This window comes from Hermetia illucens, chromosome 2 (genome assembly GCF_905115235.1).
Source record: "Hermetia illucens chromosome 2, iHerIll2.2.curated.20191125, whole genome shotgun sequence".
Taxonomy (NCBI): Eukaryota; Metazoa; Arthropoda; class Insecta; order Diptera; family Stratiomyidae; genus Hermetia; species Hermetia illucens.
Window position 1 is genome coordinate 187701133 of NC_051850.1, and position 26971 is coordinate 187728103.

A 26971-nucleotide genomic window follows, 5' to 3' on the forward strand; every position below is an offset into this window, starting at 1 on the left:
CAAATACCCCTTTAAAGGCGCAAATACCTGAGAGAACCATCACGAAAATACAGAACAATCGGCTTCATAAATTCTACAGAAGCTATGAACCGAAGTTCAGATTGGCTCAGCATGGACTCGAAATCTTTATTAATCGATTTTCATGTCTCCGTCATTTTTTCGAGAGCACTCCAATTTAATTCTGTTTATGACAAAACCACCCGTTTCCACACTTGGAAAGTGGTTAAGGAGCAGAAAAAGGAAAAAACCGAAGCGTCCTTATCGATTTGAAGAAAATGCCATAAGAAGTCTGAAACCCCCCAATCGATATGCCCCATAGATTTGAAGTGCTTCGTCAGGATAGTTTCGCCAATTAATATTCTCCCCATCTGAGGGTCCAACCATCTATGCAGCTTTTAATTTATCTTACCCAATTTCTAAGTGTAATCTGCAGCACTTGACACTTACCTCATCTTTTCCGAATATAATTAAGAAATATAAAGTTTTACGCATACTTAAACTGGCCATTATCCTGTCGCCAGATAATTTCAAACTACTCCACCCCCACAAGTGCTGTCTCTCAACTTTTTCGGAAAGGAATAAAATTATTTTCACTTTTCACCGGCCCCGGAAAGAAAGTGGGGGTGCGAGATGCGGTGAAAGAAAAGTGGAGTGGACTCAAAAATTCTGAAATCATTTCTCCTTTAATGGTATGAATACACTAAGGAAGACCATTAATTTCAGAGCAACGATTCACTACTCTTGTGACTGGAGCGTTCGCGTGTTATCCTTGGTCCTTAGACCGTTGAATACAGGCCGACCTTTTTCCAAGCTCCCGAAGCCTCTGCAGTGAATGTTGTTGATGTGATGCTCCTCCTGTTGCCATACACTTGAAAGGGACTGGGGTGGTAGGGGCGACTGGTGGGAGTGAGAGATACGGCGGACGGAGTTCGTCAAGAGGATGATGACGTTGCAAACTGTCGACTTAAAACTACCATCTTTATGTTTGCTTCTTTGCTTACCACACTTCAATGACCTGCCATTCCACTCGGGCTTCTTTGAATTCAAGCGAGATTTGGTCGACCTAAGCTGAACTGTACACGTTAGAAGAATACGAGACAGGAAACGGGTAGGGGAAGGATTTCATGATGCCGAGTAAGAGGGTGGAGGTAATATAAATGCTGGAGCGAGGTTTTCACTTAATACTCATTCTTTTATTTCTCCATATTGTAGTTCTATTTTGTATTGAGCGCTGTATACAAAACGGGCGAATTTCTAGGACTCATCTGCATGAGAACTTCAGTGAAACAAAACCTTAAACCTGTGAGTAAAAAAAGGAGTAAGTGAATCAATTTGATTCCGGGCTTCGTGTTTTTGGTAAGCCACAATCACCTAATTTAATGTTGAGAATGTACGGTCACGTGAGCTGCACTAAATCCTGCAGCATATTTGTCTTCTTAACATACTCATCTGTACGCCAAATGGAAGGACTACGATTCCCTGCAGCACAAACGACTTTAAGACATTATGATTCTAAAGGCACATCCTTCCACCCGTGCCAGCCCCTTCTCCTCGCACTTTCTTCTTGATATACGCGAGCATAGATACATAGATGTACTTGGAAGAGCATAAAGTCCTGTTGTTTTAAAAGCTCATAAAAAATTCAGCTCCGTACACAAAGTTTTCGAATATCAAGTCGTACTTCGTAGTACACTTGGTACATGATGCTTCCTCCAGGCTCCGGCTTGCCTCTCGCCCAGGACTTTAGTAACTCGAAACTGAAGTTGAAGCCGGAGAGCCTCTTGCACACCTGAGCTAAAGCTGGATGATGGAAAGTGCTCAGGACGACGAACATAAACGGCTTATGCTCATTGAATAGTGCAAAAAGGGTAAAATTTCTTATGCATATAGAATGGAGGGTGTGTACTTCTTCCCGGTAGCGAGGCTAGGAATGGGCCGCAGATGTCAAGCGAGCGCACAAATCTACATGCTCCGCACTGAAAACAACTTCCAGCGAAGGATCTTGCATGAAAACTTAACAAGTGAATAAATAGGTGGTCGTCAGCATGAGAAAGTTCACTGATCCACCTCTGGACTGTGTCTCCTTTTCGCTTTCGATAAGTTCTTGTAGGACAACTTGCTCGTCCCACCCCCCCCAGCCCTCGCATGCCGTGACTCGCTACGAGAGGGTGGGGAGGCTGTCGTTGAATTGGATTACTTTGTTGGCCTTATCTAAACAAACAGCTGAATCATGCATCAAAGTATCAAAGTGGTATGTAAGCAGTTGGATTTTATGGCTGTTTTTCTCTCGATTTCTTCAAGAAAATCCCACGGATTTGTTTTGGTTGAGGAGTGAACTTCCTGCAATTGAAATGCTAGCAAGTACGGTTGAGTAATAATGTTGTGTAAGGAGCGAATGCTTCCAGTGTGTTGTCAATGTGTGTATTTTCAGATTAAGGAGCAGACTAAAAGTTTTATTGTGCGGATTAAATTGAGTTTTTGCTTCAAAGTTGTCAAGTTTATTATCGAGCATGAACTTTCCTCCACGGATCCATATGTCTTCGATGAGAAATATGAAAATAGTGCCTTTGAGGCTTAGCTGAGCAGGTTGGTAATGTGTATCCGGCTGAGAGAGAAACTTTCGTGATGGGGAATCTATAAATAGAAGGACCAAAGTCTAGAATGTTTAATGGTGAAATTTCTGGAAATCAGGGAAGCCTCTTATACAGAACGATTATATTTCTTAACAATTGTGTGCCTGAAAAGAAACCGAGACAATTACCTTGGTGATATCCGAGACTAGACTAGTCTAAGTCCACATCCAGTTAATATCGGACCGGACCAAATGGAGAGCAAGTCCACTTCCTCACCGATTGGAAAAGGGCTCGAATTTTACCCACCCCAAAAACGAACCTTAATCCACTCAATCCTGATAGGTGCAGGCCTATCTGTATCCTATTTTCCTCCACCAAATTTTTCGAGCTAATTCTTAGCTTTCTATTAGGTTGTTGCAAATGAAATGTCGGATTTTTCAATGAAGTGAAGTTAGTTATGATTTTAATGTTTAAAACTGCCGCAAGGTGACTCTGGTGGTATGGGATAATTGAGTATAAATAGTCGTTCGTTCGATCAAGGAGTCATTTCAGTTTCAATCGTCATTGAAGTTCCAAGTAAAACTCAAAGAAAAAAGCATGGAAGGGAGTCAAAAACGTCTACTTTTTCTATATGAATTTAAACTTGGTCACAACGCAGCGGAGGCAACCAGAAACATTTGCAGAGCATTTGGAGCTGACGCAGCAAACGAACGAACGACACAGCGGTGGTTCGAAAAATTCCGATCAGGCGACATGACCCTCCAAAGTGAACCTCGTGGACACCCAGGACCATCGATCGACAACGACGAGTTGCGTTTGATAGTGGAATCTGATCCCCGATCATCGATTCGTGACATTGCAGAGAAAATAGGCGTACACTATTCGACAGTATCTCGGCACTTACAACAGCTTGAAAAGGTGAAGAAGCTTGATAAGTGGGTTCCGCATGAACTCAACGAGCAAAACATGGCGCTGCGAATGGAAATATCCAGTTCTCTACTCAACCGCAACAGGAACAATCCCTTTTTGCGCAGAATAGTGACATGCGATGAAAAGTGGATATTGTACGACAACCGTCGCAGATCAGCGCAATGGCTAGATGCCGATCAGCCTCCACAACACATGCCAAAACCGAGCCTTCACCCGAAGAAGGTAATGGTAACTGTTTGGAGGTCTGCATCTGGAATTATTCATTATTCGTTTTTGGAGCGTGGTGAAACAATTAATGCAGAGAAATATTGTGCCCAACTTGATGAAATGCACGAGAAATTACGTGTTCAGCGGCCTAGATTGGTCAACAGAGATTGAGTGATACTGCTCCATGATAACGCCCGACCTCATGTTTCCAGAATGACGGTCCAAAAATTAAATGAATTACGATATGAGACTCTTCCTCATCCACCATATTCACCCGACCTCTCGCCAACCGACTACCACTTTTTAAGGTTTTGTGTGAAACAAAACCTTATTAGAATCGAGACGGTGTCTGTCTGTCCGTCTGTCCGTCTGTCTGTCTGTCTGTCTGTCTGTCACACCCGATTTATTCGGAAACGGCTGGACCGTTTGTCACGAAAATTGGCAAGAGTATGTGATCTGCCGTTCCCTTTACATGCAGCGACTGACGTCATTTTGTGTTAAGTTTAAGGGGGGACTCCCCATACATGTGAAAGGAGGCTGCAAAATTTTTTTTCACAGAATGTAGCCATGTGGGGTATCAAATGAAAGGTCTCAATTAGTACTTTTCGAAACTGGTTCAATATTTGATATTGGGTGAAACATAGGAGAGTGAGGGCTCAAAATATGACCCCCAAAAAGAGTAACAGGTCTCGTTCTTAGAACCTATCCAACCGAAAAATTTGAAAAAAATCACAGTGGTACATCTCTGCAAAATCTAGGCCTCAAAATATATCCGGTTCCGATATCTGCACAAATAAAGTTAATAATAGTAGATTTCCACATTTTAGGAATTCACCCGGCACCCCCCTTATATTCATCCCAGAATTACAAAATTTAGCATGCGTATAAGGAAGAACATAGGGCACCAGTTGGTCAAGTTTGAAAAAAATCCAACTATTATTAACAAAGTTATAGGGGGTGAAACTTCACATTTTTTTGTGAATTTTGTGCATTTTATAACCTGCATGACGTCATCATCAGCTTCCGGTATTCCGACTTGTTTAAGCATTTGGATCACTTTTTGGTGGGGAAACAATACAGCAATGAAGTAGCTGTCAAAAGTGCCTTTGAAGAATTTCTTAGCTCTAGAAACCCAGACTTTTACGAAACTGGAATAAATGCCCTTGTATCTCGTTGGGAGAAGTGCATTGAAGCTCCTGGTTCTTATTTTGACTAATAAAATTAATTTTCATAAAAGATATAGTTTTTTGAAATTTTACTCAAATATCCGACATTTCATTTGCAACAACCTAATAGATGGACGGAAATCCTTAGTCAACATCCAACAGCACCTTTTCTCATCCTATACTTGCCCTGCCGGCATCCCTCAGGGTTCAGTCCTTTCTGCAACTCTTTTCTCTCTATTCACCGCAGAGATCCCCAAACCAACTCCTCACTCCTATCCGAATCTTTCAATACGTGGATGACCTAATCCATTATACTACCACCAAAGACATCTCCCACGGTGAAGCTTGTCTGAATCCTTATTTAGACAAGCTTTACCATTGTTTCACCCGTTGCAAACTCCATAAATCTCGACAAATGCGAGACCATTGTCTTCCATGGAAACATGAGATTGACGTCGTCCGTGTGGGGTGACATTAGATACTTCATCATCATCAACGGCGCAACAACCGGTATCCGGTCTAGGCCTGCCTTAATAACTCCAGACATCTCGGGTTTACGCCGAAGTCCACCAATTCGATATCCCTAAAAGCTGCCTGACGTCCTGACCTACGCCATCGCTCCATCTTAGGTAGGGTCTGCCTCGTCTTCATTTTCTACCATATATATTGCCCTTATAGGCTTTCCGGGTGGGATCATCCTCATCTATACGGATTAAGTGACCCGCCCACCGTAACCTATTGAGCCGGATTTTATCCACAACCGGACAGTCATGGTATCGCTCATAGATTTCGTCATTGTGTAGGCTACGGAATCGTCCATCCTCATGTAGGGGGCCAAAAATTCTTCGGAGGATTCTTCTCTCGAACGCGGCCAAGAGTTCGCAATTTTTCTTGCTAAGAACCCAAGTTTCCGAGGAATACATGAGGACTGGCAAGATCATAGTCTTCTACAGTAAGAGCTTTGACCCTATGGTGAGACGTTTCGAGCGGAACAGTCTTTTTAAGCTGAAATAGGCTCTGTTGGCTGACAACAACCGTGCGCGGATTTCATCATCGTAGTTGTTATCGGTTGCGATTGTCGAGCCTAGATAGGAGAAATTGTCAACGGTCTCAAAGTTGTATTCTCCTATCCTTATTCTTCCTGTTTGACCAGTGCGGTTTGATGTTGTTGGTTGGCTGGTTTTCGAAGCTGACGTTGCCACCATATACTTTGTCTTGCTTTCATTGATATGCAGCCCAAGATCTCGCACCGCCTGCTCGATCTGGATGAAGGCAGTTTGTACGTCTCGGGTGATTCTTCCCATGAAGATATCGTCAGCATAGGCCCGTAGTTGGGTGGACTTAAAGAGGATCCTACCTCTTGCATTTACCTCTGCGTCACGGATCACTTTCTCGAGGGTCAGGTTAAAGAGGACGCATGATAGCGCATCCCCTTGTCGTAGACCGTTGTTGATGTCGAATGGTCTTGAGAGTGATCCTGCTACTTTTGTCTGGCCTCGCACATTGATCAGGGTCAGCCTAGTCAATCTTATTAATTTCGTCGGGATACCGAATTCTCTCACGGCCGTGTACAGTTTTACCCTGGCTATGCTATCATAGGCGGCTTTAAAGTCGATGAATAGATGGTGCAACTGTTGTCCATATTCCAACAGTTTTTCCATCGTTTGCCTCAGAGAGAAAATCTGATCTGTTGCTGATTTGCCTGGAGTGAAGCCTCTTTGGTATGGGCGAATGATGTTCTGGGCGTATGGCGCTATCTAGCCTAGCAGGAAAGCGGAGAATATCTTATAGATAGCAACATGATACCTCTATAATTGCTGCACTGTGTGATATCTTCCTTTTTATGTATGAGACAGATAATGCCTCGTTGCCAATCGTCAGACATTGATTCGCTGTCCCATACCTTGAGCACAAGTTGATGAACCACTTGGTGTAACTGGTCGCCTCCATATTTAACTAATTCGGCTGTAATTCCATCGGTTCCTGGCGACTTATGATTTTTAAACCCATGAATTGCACGGACTGTTTCTCCTAAACTTGGTGGTGCAGTATTTGTCCGTCGTCTTCAGTTGGCGGGACCTCCAACTCGCCGATGTTCTGGTTGTTCAGTAGCTCATCAAAGTACTCAACCCATCGCTCCAATATGCCCATTGTGTCGGAAATCAGATTTCTCTCTTTGTCTCGGCAGGATGAACATCGTGGTGTATAAGGTTTCATCCTGCTGACTTGTTGGTTAAACTTGCGCGCCTGGTGCGGTTGCTCCCTGTACTTTTCTAGTTCAGAGACTTGTTGGTTCTCCCAGGCTTCCTTTTTCCGTCTGTGAAGTCGCTTCTCCGCTCAACGGAGTTCGTAATAAGTCTCTGCGCGTGCCCACGTTCTTTGAGAATGCAACATTACTCGGTATGCGGCATTCTTCTGTTCCGTAGCTAGCTTACATTCATCGTCAAACCAGCCGTTCCGACTCCTTTTGAGGCTGGGGCCAAGTATATTTGTGGCCGTATCCATGGTAACGTTCTTCAGGTGGTTGTGAAGATCATTTGTTGATGCTTCATCTCCAGACATTAAATCTTTGTCACTCAGAATCCACGACGATCCCATCCCCACTGTAAAAGTCACTTACCTCAGAGTGACAATGAATTCCCGCCTCCTCCACGTCCCTCATATAACGAAGACACTAGGTCGTGCAACTGTTGACTTCAGGTCGTTCCTCTCCTCCTTGAATACAATATCCCTACTTCAAAAAGGCTTAAGCTGTTTTGTTAGAAGTACCTTATTTTCTGGTCTCATTGCTCCCTATCCCAAATGGAACGACTCCGCCTTAAAGAGCGCAAGATCTTTCGCCACTGTACCAACATTTTTAAAAACGAAGGCAGCTCCAAGTACATTTCCAACCTGATCCTCTACGAGTCCTGTCAAACCCCACGTGTCGATGCCTTCCTTGCCTGTCATGGCCTCAACATTCTGGTCAAGTGTCAATCTCATCCCAATCATCTTGTCTCCAAAGCCATGCAGATCGAGATCGTTGAAGATAACCTTCTTCGGACTTATCTGTTTCTCCAGATACTCTTATCCCTCCTTTCACAGAACCGTCTTTTTGATCCCCAAAGTAAAGTAGTCTCCTTCACAGGCATTTTCTCCGACTCCCAGTTTTTTAAACCTACCCATCATTAGCGCCCCTCCTAGCTTTTGATTCCGATCTCTCACTCGCATGTCACCCATCCTACCCCACTCCTTTTTCCTTCCCCGTCCCACCCTGTTTTTAAATATGCTCAACGAGTGGAGGTTTTTTCCGACTTTTCCTCCAAAATGCTTATAAATATTTTTCCACATATATTTCTTTAGTGATATGTTAGGTTGGGCTTCATGATATACCTTAGATTAAGTCTAACTGTTAAGGTAGTCCCTAAGTTAGTTATAAGTTTATATTCATCTTTTTTAGAAAATAAAAAAGTGTTGTTTTTCGAAATGGAGAGCAACTTGCTCCCACTCTTTATGGTCCACGGACCCCTCTTTTTGGGTTAACGCCTGAATATAATTCGTACCCTTGTTGTGTTTTACGAATTATAAAAGGGAGCATACAACATCTGCGAGCCGCTTCCGGTGAGTTGCCTCTGCCCTGGTACGAAACCATAGCCGTCTTCGTCCCTGTTTTCATCTGAGACTATTTATCGAAGTTTTTCATGGAAGCGTTTATCAAATCGAGAACCGTCATTTCAAACTCTAGGATTGATTATGAAAATCATGCATTTGTGGCGCGGCACGATCCGCAGCATTCGAAATTTATTTTGAATGTTGCGGATGCGGACGGGTAGATGGCGCGGAACTCTCCACTCATTTTAGAACTCGCCACTCATTTTAGAACTCGCCACGGGAGTGGAGGATTAGCCGTGAGAAAGTGCCGTTGGTTGGGACAGGAAAGACCGCATGGAAATAAGCCGGCCTCTTCTGTCTCCAACCGTGGCATGTAACACATCGCGAGTAGCTATGATTCCATTTTTACATATAAAATAAAATACTAATAGTCTTAGTGGATCTTTCTTAAACTCAATGTTAAAGTATAATGTCAAACGCTATTACGCTAGTCAGCGCGTTATTAGTTGATGAAAATTTTGTGAAATTTCACTTCCTTTTTTTGTGTGATAACCTTCTAAGCTTGTGGTGAATCTTATTCTGGTAATGAATTTTCCAGAAGGTTAATGAACAGCCAAAGACACACTAGAGATTATCAAAAATTCTTTTGGATATTTGGAAGTTTGGAAAAAATTACCCAAACATCTCACTGGCTGTCAGTGATCTTGAGCGGATCACTCACGATATGGGAAGTGGTGTCTCCGAGGTCCCCGAGGAAGGAATTTTGATCCCCTAGTTGAAATTTTTTATTTTTTGGTAGTAACCTTGAGAAATGCATGTTTATATACACTGTAAGTCAACGAAAACTCTCTGTCGACATCTTTAGGGAGACGCGACCCTGGCTCTGCCAAAGTGATCCCCGTTGAAAACTTCATCCTTCGGTGTTTTGTAAATTTCTATGCTTTCGGCACGTCTAATTTTCTCATATCGCTTATGTAGTTCACCAACCCTACATTCTCCTTGGAAACCCTATGTTTATTTAGGACGATATGCTCCACTACTTTTGATCTGAAAGCTGACACCAATTTCTTTCCGCGCATTCTGCTTCCTTTAAGTGTTTCCTAAAAAGTTTTTCTGCGTTCCGTTTGGTTTGTCCGAGGTATACTTTCCTGTAATTATCGCAGGAAATTTCCTATTACCCAGATTTTACCATTTGGTCGATAGGAGCTTCGGTCGATCCCAAAGGGGTTTTAAGTTGCTTTTATTGCTGCTGAAGACGACGTCCAAACCGTGCCTCCTCAATCTTTTGCTCCATCTGAACTGTTTATCCAGGGTCAGCTTGGTGAGTACTTGCCGTTGGGGCGTGTTCTTCCTTTTCTTAATCAAGCTGCTGATGGTATGGTCGGAGTAACCAGGCCATCAGTCTGGCCACCTCAGAAATATGCTTCACCTCTTTCATCACTCCCTTTAAGGAAATGGGAAGAGTGAACATCCAGTGAATCATGTAGTTAAAGAGCCGACTTTGTGCTGATAAGGGTGATTCGCAGTGCAGGAGATAACCTGTCTGGTGTTCGTCGGTTTCCGTCCGAATTCCACCCCTACTTTGTTTTGATTCCTCTTCAACAGCAGGTTCAAGAAAGGTAATTTACCTTCCTTTTCCATATTCAAAATTAACTCTATACTAGGCGAAATCGAGCGTTCTTTGCACATCATCTTTCTCGATGACAGGGCAGATATCGTCCACATATCTCTTCCGAAATTTTGACATCCGATCCGTTAATTTTGCTTCCAGGTTAGCCACGAATGTTTGCTGATGAACGGAGAAAGGGGGTTCCTCCTTGGGGCTCCTTTTAGCTTATCGTGAATAAGTGTTTTCCCATATATATTGCTGACAACCCCACACAGAAAACAACTTGTTACGAAGCAACAAAAGGAGCGAATGAACCCGGAAACGACAGCGGAATAGCGATTTGCACATTTTTTCATGGAACGTCCGCTCTCTGTATGGAAATGGAGCTACCAAGGAAATGGAGCTACCAGAGTTCGTGTAACAGCGTCGTAGGAGATGCATTGAACAGGGACCGGTTTCCTGGAGAAGAATCACTACATCATATGTTATAACGGCCATCCAGTTAACCATGTGCTCCGACTAGGTTTCTTAGTCAGCCAAAAAATGAATCCTCCTGTTATCGACTTTTTTGAAAACATAAGATAATGGCTATGCACTCTGTGTTTGCGAGGCAAATTTTGAAATCGTGTAGAACTGTCTAACGTAATGCTGCAAATTGTATACCAGTTAAACTAGTACGACTGACGAAGATGACTATGGTCAACTCCATCTCACAGGTCCGGATCCGGAATAGGTTGACTGATCCTTTTGTAACACTTACTGGGTTGAAGCAGGGCGACGTACTGGCGCCCACGCGTTTCAACCTAGTACTAGAATATGCTATTCGAACAATGGGTAACAACACCAGAGGGGCGATACTCATTAAGGTGACATAACTCTTAGCATACGCAGACAACATCAACATCATGTCCTGACCAACGCTGAGGAACTTTTGCATACTTTTGACACTGCTGCGAAAGAAGCTGGACTACGCATCAATGAGAACAAAATGAAAATAATAATGCAATCAAAAAGTAGGGCGCCAGCTCATTCGGGCTTTAACATAGGAGAGTTGCCAAATCTCCCATCAGACGCGCCCGTTCGTGTGGATAAGGGAACGCGGGGTGGATGCGTTATGGGCATGTACATGCTCGCATCAGGAGCTGTTCGTGCATGGACGCGCTTATGGGCAGGCGGGTTGGTACCGGTACCGGCGGTTTTTAGGAATGGGTAAGCTGGTTCCCGGCCGTCGATATCCAGCGAACACAGGGCATCAGTAGTGGAAAACTTGCTTACTGTGGCATATTACGCTAAAGGACATCTTAGTGGAGTGGAAAACGATCTACTCCGGATCGTTTTCATAGAAGCTCGAAACTTGGGACGTCACCACTGAAGGCAACTTTACCCCTAGGCAGTCGAAATTCGTCGCGGGACTCGGAACGGAGAGTTCCCGGACTGACATAATTATCTATGCTGTAAAAGACGATCGTGGAAGGCAGCAAACTGCAGCAGCGTTTATTTCACTAGGGGGGAACGCATAAATGAACTCTGTGTGTCCATTAAAGAGGGGCGGCATATCCATCAAAATATCAGAGCTCTGGTACGAGGTATCAAGTTGTCCTACATTAGGGCCGTGGAGGAGAGAAACGCGCAAGCATCATGTGGCAAAGTCACGCGTGAGGCTCTGGTGGCGATATCGATTGGCAGTGGTAGTAGTTGGGAAACACCACCAGGACGTGGAACTGTATGCAAGTGAAACCATTCATGCTATCAAAGCATGCCTGCAAATGGTGAAATTGGACCTGGCGGAAGATAAGACGGAGGCGGTCCTTATTAATAATCGCAGGAAAAACAACACTGGGAGTAGTGATCATTACCAAGTTGAGCTTCAAGGGGCACATGGACTATACGCGCGAAAAGGTAGTAAAGGCTAGTTAAACTATGGCAAGGATGATGCCAAATATTGGAGGGTCAAATGCTAGTCGCGGGCTGCTTAACGCAGGAGTGATGAAATCTATCCTGCTATACGCGACTTTTGTATGGGCGATCGTACTGGATAACACAATGAACCAGGGAAGGGTAAGTTGGGCATACCGACCAATTGCGCTGAAGGTGTGGAGTGCATACAGGTCAGTATTTCGTGAGGCAGTGAGTGATATCCCGGGGATGATTTCATTCGATCTTCTAGCAAATGAGGCACACTGTCTCTACCAGAAAAGGAGGGTAAATCCCGCCGAAGTGACTATAAACCACTAGGAAGGGGATGTACAGGAGATGGCAGCAACGGTGGAATAATTCCGAAAAAGGCTGCTGGACCCATATACTGATCCCGCGTATTGAAGAATGGGTCAAGCAAAAGCATGATGATTTAAATTACTATCGAACGCAGTTCCTTACAGGACACGGTGGATGCAAGAAGTACTTGCATCGCTTCGGAACGGATGAGTCTCCAGACTGTCCTGAATCCGCCACCACACCCGAGGATACGGAGCATGTTATATTCCACTGTCCCAGATTCGCGAATGAAAGAGGGAGGTTAAGCGATACCCTTAACGCAGTTGTCGGACCCTATAATTTTGTGGAGGAGATACTGAAGACGGCAGCAAACTGGAGTGCGATAAACGGAACAGAAACTGCGATACAGGAAAAGGTGAAGAAACTGGAGCGAGCTCGGACAGCGCGACGGACGCGTGACTTAGTTGTGCTGGTGTTAACCAGAGCCCTCTTCACGAAGTAACATTTCACGGTGGTCCCACGGGGATGTGGGCGGAGAAGTGGGGGGGTTTTAGTAGGTGAGAATCCCACACACTGCTACGGCCTGGCGCAGCAGCGTCTTTTTAAGATTTTTACCCCCACCCATAAAAAAAAACAAAACATAGGGGAAATCAGCATCGAATTCGTAGACAACTTCATGTGTCTGGGTAGCCGCCTGTCTAAGGACGCCAACGAGACTCACGAGGTCAAGTGGCCGAAACAGCTAGCGAATGAGACTTTCTCCCCGATCCTCTCCTTAATGAAATCGAATCATGTGCAGAGAAACACGAAGCCAAAATCATATGACCAGTGCTATGCTGAACTATGAAGCCTAAGCCTGCGAAAATTTTCTAAACACATTCGGAAGGAGAGTCCTTCTCTGAGCAGTTCGCGACTAGATGCGCCATCTTGCGGTACAACTATGAGTTGTATGAACTGTGCGATGAGCCAGAAGACTCGAAATTCGTTAAACTACAACGCCTTTAGTGGGCAGGGCATGTCCAACGGAACGGACGACGTGTCGATGGAGCGAGAATACGAGGAAGACCAAGAGCACGGTGGGACGGCGAACAACTGCTGGACTTCTAAGATTGAAGGACGCGGTTACGTGACCAAGATAATTGGAGGCCAACGATCCAGGCGACAGGACCGTCGGACTGTAGTGCCACGATAATGATGAAATAGAGACAAAATGAATTTTCAAGTAGACCAAACCTCTATCTCACTTGACCTTATTTACATTTATCGTTTAGACAGGTAAACGATTTAGCCCTGACCTGTCTCGACAAAAGATATAATAGATGCAAATAACACAAAGACGTGGAAGACCTTGGCCGCTTTAATAATGTAAGGTAGCAAAGGCCATTAGCCCAGAATATTTATGCAAAGTGGAAAGATTAATGTCCCCACAGAGAAAGGCTCAGGATTCATTTCCCGAAAATTGTAATTTGCTTTTAGAATACGAAATGCCTCCCTCAAGGGAGCATTTAAGGTGTGTGTCCATGCAATGTTCAGGAGCGTTTATTCTATTCACCAGGACATCTGCCCAAAAGCCAACCAATCTGATGGGAATAAAATTGACTTTAAGATAAGGATAGGATTCATCCACCATGGGAGAAACAACCACTTCCTGATGTTCAATTGTCCAGAAATTAGGTCGTTGTGGTCCATTCAACGAGAAAATATATCCATTCGGCATAAAATTCCTGGGAAATAGTTACAAGAATAGAAATTTCCTAGCAACTGTCTCCAACATCAAGGTATGAAATGACTTCTCCACTCCATTGGGATTAACAACCGGTCGGTCAATTCAGTGAGCACAAATACTCGGAAGTGAAACATGGGAAAACATATTTTGAAGGAGAACTTCATGGTTCAATAAGGAACTTCATAAAATTGGTTAACACCATCCTTAAATCCCCCAACATTTATTACAATTTCGAGGACATTACACAACCTTCCGCGGTGGCTTCCAGGCTCACATTCGGAGCCAACTAAAATCCATTGGCAAGGAGCGTTTCCATTTCCATTTCTGTCTTTTTCGTTCCCCATTCGCAGGCCATTTCCCAGTGTGATAATAATAAACTTATTGGCGGACCTACATTCAAAGGGGATGTCTTCCTCGTTCGCGGATGCCTACACACATGCTCCTTTATACTGTATTGTTATATGTGCATAGGGAGACACTAAAAACATATATTGAAAGCATATTTTCCTTTCCACTTACCGCCAAAAACATAGAGGATAAGCGCAGCCTTAAGAAGGCTGTGTAAATCCATTTTTTATGCGTTCTAATGTTTTCCATTACATTTTATCTGGTCGTGAAATATTCAGTGCTGTCGCAAAACGCAACCGCCGAACGGATAAATGGGCGACCATATCCTTCTCCCCACAGGTGCCCACCGACTCACGATTTCAAGGATATTCTCTGTAGTTGTTGTTGCCACTGACGACGTTACTGCTGTCGCTGAGAGTTTGGGGTTCGGGGGTTTCATATGAAGCCGCCGAGTCGAGTGCTGTTGAGAGTCTTCCAGGATGTCTTCACTTTGAAAATTGTTTATCGTTGCTTTTATATTTTATTTTTGCCACCTGTTAATAAATAATCACTCACTCACTTCACACACACTCACTATCTCGCTCGTTTCGCAAGGACGACATACCGCCCGGCATTGTCCTCGAATCGACTCTCGCGAATTTTCGACCCCTCGTCCTTCCGACAGGACCCGGTCTACGTTGCTTTGGCTTGACTTACTTCACCCTGTCTCTGGTCTATCTTTCCTTTTTGGGGAAGATGCTTCCTCAAGTGTATACAAAAATGTCGACTTTCCGTTGCTTTTTGCAGCACTCGCACACTAGTCCACCGGCTTTTTGAAAAGACATTTTTCACATTACTTTCGGCTTTTATAGCTGCAATAAAAAACTCATAATTTCATTTTTCTTAAATAATTTATCACCGCAATTTAGGCGGCTATTATGCTCCTCTTTACGATCGCGGACAATAGGCAGGTGTCTGGATTGCTGCAGTGAAGCACTTGATGGATGGATAATGGTTGGCCTCCTGAAAGCAGAAAGAAATCTGTTGAATATATGTGCAAGATGCCGGCAATATCTTGGTGAAGTAATTAGAAGAAAAGCTAAAGGATATATTAAGGTAATTTCTTATGTTTTTCTAGGCGCAGCTAAAAGGTCTTTTACTCATGGTTATAGTAACAACATTTACCGCCATCCAGTTTTCCTCCGACTTCAACATCTCTTCCACCAGGTGCGAGGGTTCGATGTCCACCCCTAAGATGCTGTTCAATCTCCTTTTCTGCTGCAGAAATCTGGGACAATGGAACATAACATGCTCTGGGTCCTCGAGTGTAGCAACACATTCAGGATAGTTGGGAGACTCGTCCAACTCGAAGCAATGCAAGTACTTCCTACAGCCACCGTGTCCCGTAAGGAACTGTGTCAGGTGGCAATTCATTTCTCCGTGCTTTCGGTTGACCCATTTCTCGATACACGGGATCAATGTATGGGTCCACCTGCCCTTGTCGGAGTTATCCCATCGTTGTTGCCACTTGCCACACAACTCTCTCCTGATGGCTTTTCGGAAATCCGCATTCACCTCGGCTGGATTTGCCTTCCGTTTTTCGTAGAGCCAGTGTGCCTCGCTCGCTAGAAGATCTATAGGGATCATTCCTGCGATAACACACACTGCCTCCGTCGACGCCGTCCTAAATGCGCTGCACACCCTTAGCGCAATTGGCCGGTATGCCGAACATATCTTCCTCCGGTTGAGAGCGTGGTTCAACGCTCCCGCCCAGAGAGGGGCCGCGTATAGCAGGATCGACCTCACCACTCCCGCGATGAGTAGCCTGCGACTATACTTCGGCCCTCCCACGTTAGGCATCATCCTTGCAAGGGATGAGCTGGCATTTGCTGCCTTCTCTCGCGCATAATCCAAGTGTCCCTTGAAACTCAGCTTGGCATCGATCATCACCCCCAGGTATTTGACAACCGATTTTGAGACGACCTCACGATTACCAACCCGGATGGTAACCGTGTTGTTCTTCCTGTGGTTGGTAATGAGGACCGCCTCCGTCTTTTCGTCCGCCAGGTCCAGCTTGGCCATTCGTAACCATTACTTGATGGTATGAATGGCTTCATTTGCATAAAGCTCCACGTCCTCGGGATGCTTTGCAATTGCAACTACCGCCAGGTCGTCCACAAACCCAATCAGCGTTGTCTCCTCCGGCACGCGAAGGCCAAACACTCCGTCGCACATTATGTTCCACAGCAGCGGTCCCAATACAGAACCTTGAGGCACACCTGCTGTCACAATGTACTCCTTCGGCCCGTCGTCCGTCTCGTACCAGAGAAGTCTGTCTGAAAAATAACTCTCAATGAGCCGAGCCAAGTAGTTAGGAACACCCAGTTTGGCCAAAGCGCCCTTAATGCAGCCCCAGTTGGCTGAGTTAAAACCATTTTTGACGTCCAGCGTCACCAGAGCACAGCATTTGCCCATGGCCATTGCATTTCGAGCCAATTCCACGACCTTTCCTACTGCATCGACCGTAGAACGGGCTCGCCGAAACCCATATTGCCGCTCTGAAAGACCACCCGCAAGCTCGATGAACGGGAGCAGCCTATTGTATATCACCCTCTCCAACATCTCCCCCATGGTGTCTAAGAGACAAATAAAGCGATATGAAGAGGGCACGCCGGGTGGTTTTCGAGGCTTCGGTAGCAAGACCAGCTTCTGCCTCTTCCACTGGGCGGGAAACACTCCTTCCGCCATGCACGATTCGAATGTGCTTGCGAACCACCTTGGTCTGGCCTTGACCGCCACCTTCAGAGCCCTGTTCGGAATTCCGTCCAATCCCGGAGCCTTCCTATCCCCAATACGTCTGGAAATTTCCCAAAGTCCCTCTTCGGTAACATGAGGGATCGAGAAGACGTCCTGCTGAGCTGCCAGTTTGGGTTCTCTTTCGTCCGGCTCCTGCTGCGGGAAAAGAGTTGCAATTATTTGCAACAAGAGCCGTGGGCATGTCACCTGAGGTGATTTTCACCCGCGGATCTTCTTCATTACAACTTGGTAGGCTGTACCCCACGGATTCGTATTAGCCTCCATGCAGAGCTTCTGGTAGCATTCCCGCTTGCTTCTCCGAATGACCTTCTTAAGGTTGCTTCGCATATCCCTGTATTCCTCCTCACGCTCCTGGTGCTCCGGCCTTCCCCTTGTCCTGTGGGAAAGTCGTCTCGCTCGGAGACAAGAGGACCTTATGGCAGCGATCTCCGTGTTCCACCAGTAGTTTGGCCTCTTGCCGTGGTGCAAACGTCGTCGTGGCATCGTAGCGTCACATACTTCGGTTACACGCTGAGACAGCTGTGTGACACTTTCCACCGCTGTTCCATCCGGATCATGGGCTCCCTCCAATGCGGCCAGGAATGTCTCCTCGTCGAAAGCTCCGATAGACCAGCCAACCGCCTTAGCCTTTCCACCTCCAGAGCGTCGTTGACTGCTTCCCCGGTTCCCAATGCGGAGGAAGATGGCCTGGTGGTCACTGTGGGTGTAGTGTTCACTCACTTGCCAAGCCATCCCCCTCTCCAGTGAAGTGCTAACAAATGTCAAGTCAACGATCGAACCTTCGAAAGGTGGGCACGCATCCAACGTTGGCCAGCATGATATCCAGCTCCGCAAATTACACCTCTGGTGTTCGTCGATCGGCTTTCCCACTCCAGGGCCCACGCGTTGAAATCGCCCGCAATGATTTTAGGGCTGCGGTCTCTAGCATCCAACACCAGACTGTCTAACATCTCCTCATATTGTGCTAAGGTTGCACTAGGAGGAGCGTAGCAGCTGTAAATATGGACACCGTTGACCTTCGTCCTTATAAAACCGGCTGCCGGGGGGCCATGACTTCCTGAATGGCCTGTCTTCCGCATGCCCAGATTGCCGCGTTACCAGACGCATCCACCGCCCAAGTCGCACCGCCGTAGTTTCTGTACGGCTCGCAAATAACCGCGACATCGACATTCGACTCTCGAATAGTTTGCGAGAGCAGGTCCTGAGCTGCCTCACAGTGATTGAGATTGATTTGTATCAATCTCATTTGCCTGTGCGGTTCAGCTCCCTCCTAAATACCGGACATCTGCTGCTTCCCGCAATATGCCGGCCGTCCACGCCCTCTTTCCCACTACATAACATACACCGTGGATCTCCGGTGCAATCTTTGATGAGGTGGCCCTCTTCCCCACACTTCCTGCAACTCCTCGACCTATCATGCTGGCTAGTGCATGCCGCCGCAAAATGGCCGAAATCGAGGCATCTGAAGCATCTCTTTAGAGAGATTTGCTCCCTGAGCCTGCACACGACCCAACCTACTCTTACCTTGCCCGCAGTAATTAACTTAATAGCTGATTCCGCCGGCAAACTAATAATAGCGGTCTGTGTGCCACCATATGCCTTCTTCATCCTTTTTATGGCACTCTGGTCTATATCGCCAAGGTTGAACTGCTGCTTTAGCGCAGCACAGATGTCCTCCCGTGAGGTGACTTCATCTAGGTCCTTGCATTCAACCACTATCTCCTGTTTCCGAGCTCTTACCTCAGCTTCCTCTCCAAGTACACTTTCCACCTTCCCGCGGAAGTTATCGGCCGACTTGTCGGCGGATTTACTTAACTCCAGCATCAGATCCCCTCTCTGTGTTCGCCTGATACGGCTTACACTATCCCCCAAATCCTTCAATTCCGGGTCTGACTTCACCTTTCGGAGGATGTCGGCATAGGAGATATTTCCCTTCTTGGAAATAATTATTATTTCCGGGTGGAGCTTCTTTTTGTCCTTTTTCCTCTTGTTGCTCACCTTAGTCCATTGTTCGGGCCCCCGAGCGTTGGTTTTTTCCACTTTTGTAGGTGTTGTGGCTGCAATCGTGAGATTACCGACATTCGCGGGTACTCTCGCCGGCTCCGCCTTCTTTGGTGAAGAGGCTTTTTTCTTCTTCGGGACTTGCTGTGGTCCAAGAGGCTCGCTGGTACCGTCCCTAGCCCGTTTTCCTGTCTTCCCGCCTGCTTTATCACGGGGAGGCGTCACCTGCGTTTCCCTTGTGACCTTGCCAACTGACGCTTGGGAATTCTTTTCTTCGAGTGCCTTGATATAAGACAATTTAATGCCTCTTATCAAGGCTCGAATATTTTGGTGGATATTCCGCCTCTCCTTGATGAACTCGCACAGTTCATCTATTCGTTCCCTGAGTGTAATGAACGCCATTCCGGTATGTTCCCGTTTGCTTTCGCGCCTTGCGCCACAAGGAATGATGTCGATCAAGGGACTATTCATTTTTCTTTCAGTGTCCCGCGACGAATCTCGACTACCAAAAAGAACCATTGTTCTCGGTCGTGATCTCCCAAGCTTCGAACTCCTCCTAAAAGGATCCGGTTTGGACCTAATTTCCACTCCACCATTATCTCTTGTAGCATTAGATGCCACAGTAGCCAAGTTTCCCACTACTGAGGCACTGCGGTCGTTGGATATCGACGGCCGGGAGCCCGCTTGCTCACTCCCAAAAACCGCCGGCACTGGGTTTCCGAAGCCCTGCACCGTAAAAAAACTACTTTTCTCCTCTTCCATATTTGGTTTAATTTCTGGGTGTCCTTCCCATAGCCAATTTTTATCCACGGGTGGGGGTTTACTTCCCACCTACCCGGCCTGCGCATAAGCATGCCCATACACGCACATCTTCGGATGCGTGCATGTGCATGCCCATAACACATTCGCCGAGCATTCCCTTATCCACACGAAGGGACGCGCCTGATGGGAGATTTGGCAACTCCGCACATATATATATAACCCTGGCGTACCAGGTTTATCCTCACCTGAGTTGCAAACGCAGAGCTGCATGCGACCAGGCGCGTGTCATGGGTTGCGGATAATGACATGACCCACCGGGTCAGCTACGAATATCGCAAGTTAATCTTGTAAATAAGTAGCCTCGGACAAGCAGAACGTTTGCCTTTGTGTTCGTCCTCCCTTACCGATTCTTCCCTTTCAGGGGGTGTAAACCTCCTTAACAAATCCGTAATCAGGGGTGAAGGGATCGACGCGCCTATCGGATGAATTGCAGTGACGTTACACTGTATTTCAGCGGCTCCCCTCCAAATACCTTCTCTACCTTTGGAGGTAACCATGGGACATTGCAACATTGGGGCTCTGTTGCAGGGTTGACTGCCTCCCCAACACTCGTGGGAACAGAATTGGGGAAAATATTTCAAATTCTTTTAATGGGACCCCAGTGACACGAAGACAGTACCCAACACGGTTAAGGGTCGTTCAACAACACCAGAGCGGCTCTTCGCCCTTGGATGATTTGGCGGTTATGCCGTCAACCACCAAGGACGGGAGACCTAGGCGTCGTATGGTTTGGACGAACCAACTCAACGAATTTATCGTCCGCGCCTATTACCGTGTCATGAATTTGGAACGGAATCCATCAGGGTACAGACATTGACTCCATGACGCGTTCATAACCCGCTTCCCGGAACTAAGTCATGTTCCGGAGCAGAACGTTGTCAATCAATACCGGGTGATAGTGAATAACAACCGAGTTGCCTTACCCAACTAGGCAACAAATCTTCCAAGAGGTTTCACTTGAGCTCGGGCTGGAGTCATCAAATTACCGGACTAGTCAAAAGAGTAACACAAGTACTCCACCTGTAAGGCAATCCATGAATCCAGTAGTCAGGAGAAGCTTAGTAACTGGGGATGTCGATCCAATTTATAATGAGGCTTTGACCGTATTCCAGGTCACATTCACAGAGTATGCTGAGATTCTCCCAGACGCTAGGCCAAAGATCCCAAAACTGAAGTTTACTTCGGCAACTACTAACATCATTGCTGCTATTGACAGAATTTTGGCTGATCGTTTGGCTAGCGAGATTACTGCTACAGAGGTTCACAGCCTGATCTACGTTGCAGCTGCCACGGTTCTTCGTCTCCATAATCAACATCTTAGATCGAATAACAGAGGTATGCGCAGAAGGACTTTACCGTTCTGGGTGTTTCGACTCAACAAAAGAGTCGAAAAGTTGAGAAAGGAGATTGGTCGTGTGACGCAAGCACTCCTTGGAAATCCATCACCAAGAGTGCACAGATGCGTTGCGGACATCATTGGAAACTACCATCTGTCCAATGATATGCCAATCGATGAAATACACGAGGTGCTGAAGTAGAAACTTGCGGTATGCTCCAATCGCATCCGTAGGTATCAGAAAAGCTTTCAGCGAAGGACAGACAACACCTTGTTCTTCCAGAACCAACGGGGATTCTACAAAAATCTCACCAACTCAGATAGGGAAAGTAACCTCGATCTGGATCAGGCAGAAGACTTCTGGAGAAGTGTTTGGAACGAATCCAGCCGTTGTAATTTAGAAGCAGCGTGGCTCCCACACCTTATGTGTTCATGCGAGGTCCTCCCCGAAATGACCATGCCTGACGTAACTGAAATCGACGTTGAAGCCGCCCTTGACAAGGCAGGTAACTGGAAGGCGCCAGGAGTTGACAAGATTCACAACTTCTGGCTGAAGCGGTTCAAGAGCACTCACAGGATATTGGCAACTCAATTTAATCAGATGATTGCCGATCCTGATTTAGTTCCACCATTTTTCAGCAAGGGGATAACTTTCCTCATCCCCAAGGAACAGGGTGTCTCTTGCCCTTCAAAATGTCGACCAATTACTTGTCTTCCTACCATCTACAGGGTCTTCACTTCAGTTCTGTCCGCGAACATCTCAAAACATCTTGATGTTCATAAATTGATAGCTGAGGAGCAAAAAGGATGCGCAAAAGGCTCCCGAGGCTGCAAAGAACAGCTTATAATCGATACGGTAGCTGTAAAGCAGGCTGTCCACCAAAAACGAAACATCTCGACAGCCTACATCGATTATAAATCAGCCTTTGACTCCATATCACATTCGTGGTTACTACAAGTGTTATGCTTGTATAAAATCAACCCGAATGTCGTTCTTCTTCTGAGAACAATAATGAAGAATTGGAGCACGAAGCTATCGGTGTCCTCACAAACATCAGGAGAGATACCAATCAGGCGTGGCATTTTCCAAGGCGACTCTCTAAGCCCACTGTGGTTTTGTTTGGCTCTGAATCCGCTATCCCATCTTTTGCATGAAAGCAAATACGGGTTCCAAGTCAAGCATGGCATATTCTCCATCAAAACCTTGCGTTGAAGTATAACTTAATGGCAACCTACCATCCTTACTATAAGTATACTCCGCAGAGAATCTTGGAAAATGATCGGGTCAAACTACTGTGGGATCACACTATTGCCACTGACCACAGTGTTAATCATAACAGACCCGATTTAGTTCTGCTTCTGAAGGAAGAACGAGCGTGCTTTATAATCGATGTAGCCGTACCGTTGGACCGGAACACTGTTGAAAAACAGCACGAAAAAATCCGCAACTACGGCCCCTTGGCAGACGATAGGAAGCAGACTTGGAGACTACAAAAGATCGAAGTAGTCCCAGTAGTAATTTCAGCGACGGGATTAGTCCCGCAGAACTTACATAAAGCGCTGAAAACGCTCGATCATAGGGCTGGACTATACATGGAGATGCAAAAAGCGGTTATCCTTGCAACCTGTGCTATAGTCCGAAGAGTCCTGTCCGGTAACAATCTGACCTAATGGGTTTCAGTCTTGATCCGCACTGTCTTCGATATAAGATCCATGTCTCTGTAGTGTAGAACCTCCGCGTCATTGGCTGAAGTGTTTGCGACAATCGGGATGTAGTAATACATTTTCGCATGGTCGCACACACTTTTCGTTAAAACGCATCATGTGATGCGGGCCTTTGGATGTTGCCTTCAGCCCATCCTTAGGTTGGTCGCAACTCGGTCCGGTTGGGCGGGAAGAGGGTCCGTGGGCTTACTATACTTACTCTTCCTTGTTACCAGTAGTATCATCTATTCAATTTCCAAACTACCCCCACCGCCACATATGAGAAGGGGATTGTAGAAAAGAGGGAATTCCCCTGGGCCCTTAGTTTCCTCGGGGTCCCGGAATAGTAGTTTTAATTTCCATCCCAGACCCGGATGATTTCCACCTCGGGTATGATTTTGTTCCATAATTTTCACCCCTGGTCCTTATTTTCTCTCTACAGCGCACACAGGGCGCGATTGGCTCGCAGAGACGAGGTAAATTTCCTGGATGACTACGACCCTTCCCTACTTCCGGACTAAGTCGACTCACACCTCCCAATTGGTACCTCCAGATAACGTCAGCAGCGATGACTATGGCGACCTTCATCGGACGATTTGGTAAACAATTCAGAATACGTTGGGCATGAGTGGTATTCTGTTGTCTTACTACATGATAGTGACATTTCTTGGAAAGGGCTCTCAAGCTAATGTTGCAGCTGCCTTCGCTTAGATAATTTTCTTGGCAGGACTGCAAGTATGTTCAAAGTTATGATACTATTAAGTTAGTGCAGGCTCAGTGAGATAGACTTCTAAGTAGGGCCTAATTCCGACTTAGAACACAAACCCTCATAATGACTTGACTTGAAATCATGCGTAACCTCCTTGCTTGCACTAATAATCACGGGGATCATCTCAGAGGACTGTACTTTCTAGCGCAGATAGCCGCTTACGGATACTAAAAATAACAGCAAAAACAATTATGATGACAAAGTCAACAATAGCCGAAATTTTCAGGAGGACCGGCAACGCACCACGTTCATTGCTTCTTACAACTAACATGGTGAATTACATTATAAATTTCTTTGCGGGAAACGCAAAGGTACGACGGTCATCTACTGAAAATGGAGAAAGACCCACTATCCCAGTAGGGGAGGGGACTAGTAGGACATGAGGAAAGATGACAACATCCAAGTTGCGTAAGATTTCCTTGTTGAAAGCAAAAGATTGATGAACTAGGCGGATATGCAACTCAAATCACGGAGAAAATTGAGCTCATCCGAAACACAACGGAAAAAAAAAGAAAGACTACTTAAGAGTTACGGGTGGTGTTATGAAAACTGAGAGCTACAACCACCATCTTGCGAAATATCTCTACCACGTAACAAAGATAGAAGAACTCTTGGACCTTATCACAAACTAGCAAAACACCTGGAAGATCACCGAAGGTGAGCTGAGGAAAAAGTAAATCGCTCCCGTAGCCCCTAATTGCCGAAAATGCGGTGCTCTCCGCCCACAAGCGGGGGAAAAGAGAACTGACCAGAGAAGACAACGGAAAAAAGCGCAGATCTGCCCCCAATGACCAAACGTACCAAGCAGCGTTAAAAAAGACGAAAATACAGCAACAATAATGTTAGTTGGATATTGACAGCAGTGACTTCACTATAGTAAAGTCGAGGCCAACTACGGCAACATCAGCGCTAAAGAAAAAGAGAGAAGGAAAGGGAAAAGAACCACGGTCAGAGACCCTTTGCATCAAGCCGAACTGTTCGTTCACCAAATTAGAAGACATTGGGGTAGATTTCAAATCTATCCGGTGGACTCGAATCTACGGTATACTCGTCAAAGCTGGATCGAAGACTGAACAAGAACAATACATTCTGCGAGAGACTCCCGAGCATTCCAGGCACAAAAGCTGTGGTTTCCAGCCTTGAACCAATGTGCACCCTTGAAATAAAGGACTTGAACTGTTTCGCGAGCAAGAAATAGGCAGGGAAGCGATAAAAAGGGATTACTCAGATATGACTAACGTCAAATGGGAGTTACGTCTGTCAATTCTAGAGGACAAAAATTAGCCATTGTCACCGGCCCTGAGAAGGCAATGAGTCATTTTTTTTCATTGCGGGAAAATAAAGATCGAGTAGACCAAGTCCAGGATAAGCCGAAGGACACTTTCGAATGGCCGCTTTAAGTGCTGGCATATAATCGAAGTTCACAATGGGCAGGACAGAAGCACTTTGTGTTTCATGTGTGGCGAACTCAGGCAAAAAGTGAAGACTTGCGCGTTGGAAAAATGCTGTGGTCTTTGCAAGGATTGCGGTCTGTAGAAAGAAGATGTGGTTCATGCGACCGAACATGCATGAGAGTGCAACTGGTCACGATGGGATAGATAGTACAAAAAAGAAAAACTGACCTGATATTCCTCAGGATAGGAGTTCACCATCGTGCCGATATATCTGGCACTGCTGCCATCTGGGTGAGAAGTATGAGCAATTTGCAAGGGTGAGGCCAGAGCCAGTTTTCACTTGGGTTCATCATTCGGAAGTGACACTGAAAATCGTTTACCTCATAACAAACAAGTCAGTATCCACTTTTCGGAAGACGAGATTCAAAATACGGGAAGGAGATTTCTAGTTGAAGGAAACTTTAACGTCAGAGCCCTTAAATAGGACTTATTGACCTAAATATCGGTGGTACTTCTACATTCCGACGCCCTAAATATGACGTGACCTTTGCTGTGGAGTCCTTAGTGACATTGCTGAAACGATGAAAGGTATGGGGGGATTCGAGGGCCAGTGATAATCAGTACATTTTCTTCGAAATGAAAAACGAGTCTTCATAATGTTCTGAAGCACTGCAAATATCTACTATGTAGAACATCGGGAATATCTTCTTCTTTTTCTTCAGCCTTTGTCCCCTTCATAAGCGGGGTCGGCTCGTCCTGATTGCTTTGGCCATTTGGTTCTATCAAATGCCCGATGTGGATGTAGTCGTAATACTTTTAAATTCCCATCCAGCGTATCAAGCCACCTTTGTTTTGGGAGGTCTTTTTGATCGTTTTCTATCGACTTCAATATTCAGACCAATCTTGGCAAGTGAGTTCTCGTTGGAGCGAATTAGGTGACCATCGAAAACTCCTCTCTCGCAATATTTCCACGATCGGTGCAACTCCATGTCGATCGTAGATATCCTCATTTCGGATGTGGTTAAAACGTGTTACGCCACTAGTTCAACGCAACATCTTCGTCTCCATTACCGTAAGACACCGTTCATAACCTTTTATAGTCGGTTAACACTCACAACCATACAGAGTGCGGTAAATTTGAAATTTCCCGCCGCTCTCTCAAGAATGGTGAACGGGTCACAATATGCGTACGTGGATAGAAGAGCTGTGACTAAATGGGACAGCACAACAACGTGCTTCATCGGCGCCCTGTCATGAGAAGTTACCTGTGTAATGATGGATGGTTGAAATTGCTAGTCTGCTTAGAAACTGCCTAAAACTTCGGCGAATCAAACAGTGCGCAAGAAGTCAAAATGGGGTAATCCTCAGATCCACAGAATGCATTAGATCGCTGATGAGTGCGAATGATCCGTCCTTCTTTACGGTTCCAAAGTAGCCATCAGGATCCTTGGGTATCCAAAAGATATATATAGTGATTTCCACTTCGTGAAAGTCTGTCTTCATGACTTGGAAGGCAATAAATTCTTCTAGGTTAGCCAGATCTCTTCTATTGAAAAGCAGCACTGTGGCTAGCTTCACGTCAGATTTCGATTGTGGAAGAATCTCTTCAGAAAACTTCAAGGGATTCTCTCGTTTATGGCACATCTGAATAGAAAGCTTTTAGGGATGAAAGGTCTCAGGTCTACAAATCTGATTAGTGCACTATGAACAGAGTTATTTGTCGAAACAGCAGAGTCAAGAAAAACTCTCACCTTACCATAACCATTGCGTTTAGTTTTAATAATA

General features: G+C 45.6%; 1 protein-coding gene across 3 annotated transcripts in view; it reads right to left on the bottom strand.

The window, feature by feature from the left end:
- Positions 1 to 26971, bottom strand: part of LOC119650092 (Down syndrome cell adhesion molecule-like protein Dscam2) — a 305680-nt gene that overhangs the window by 211730 nt on the left and 66979 nt on the right. For all 3 annotated transcript variants that reach the window (XM_038052607.1, XM_038052609.1, XM_038052608.1), the window contains exon 2: positions 14536 to 15366. In XM_038052607.1, coding sequence (XP_037908535.1) covers positions 14536 to 14587 — 52 coding nt within the window. In that variant the 5' untranslated portion in view covers positions 14588 to 15366. The remainder of the gene's footprint in view (positions 1 to 14535; positions 15367 to 26971) is intronic.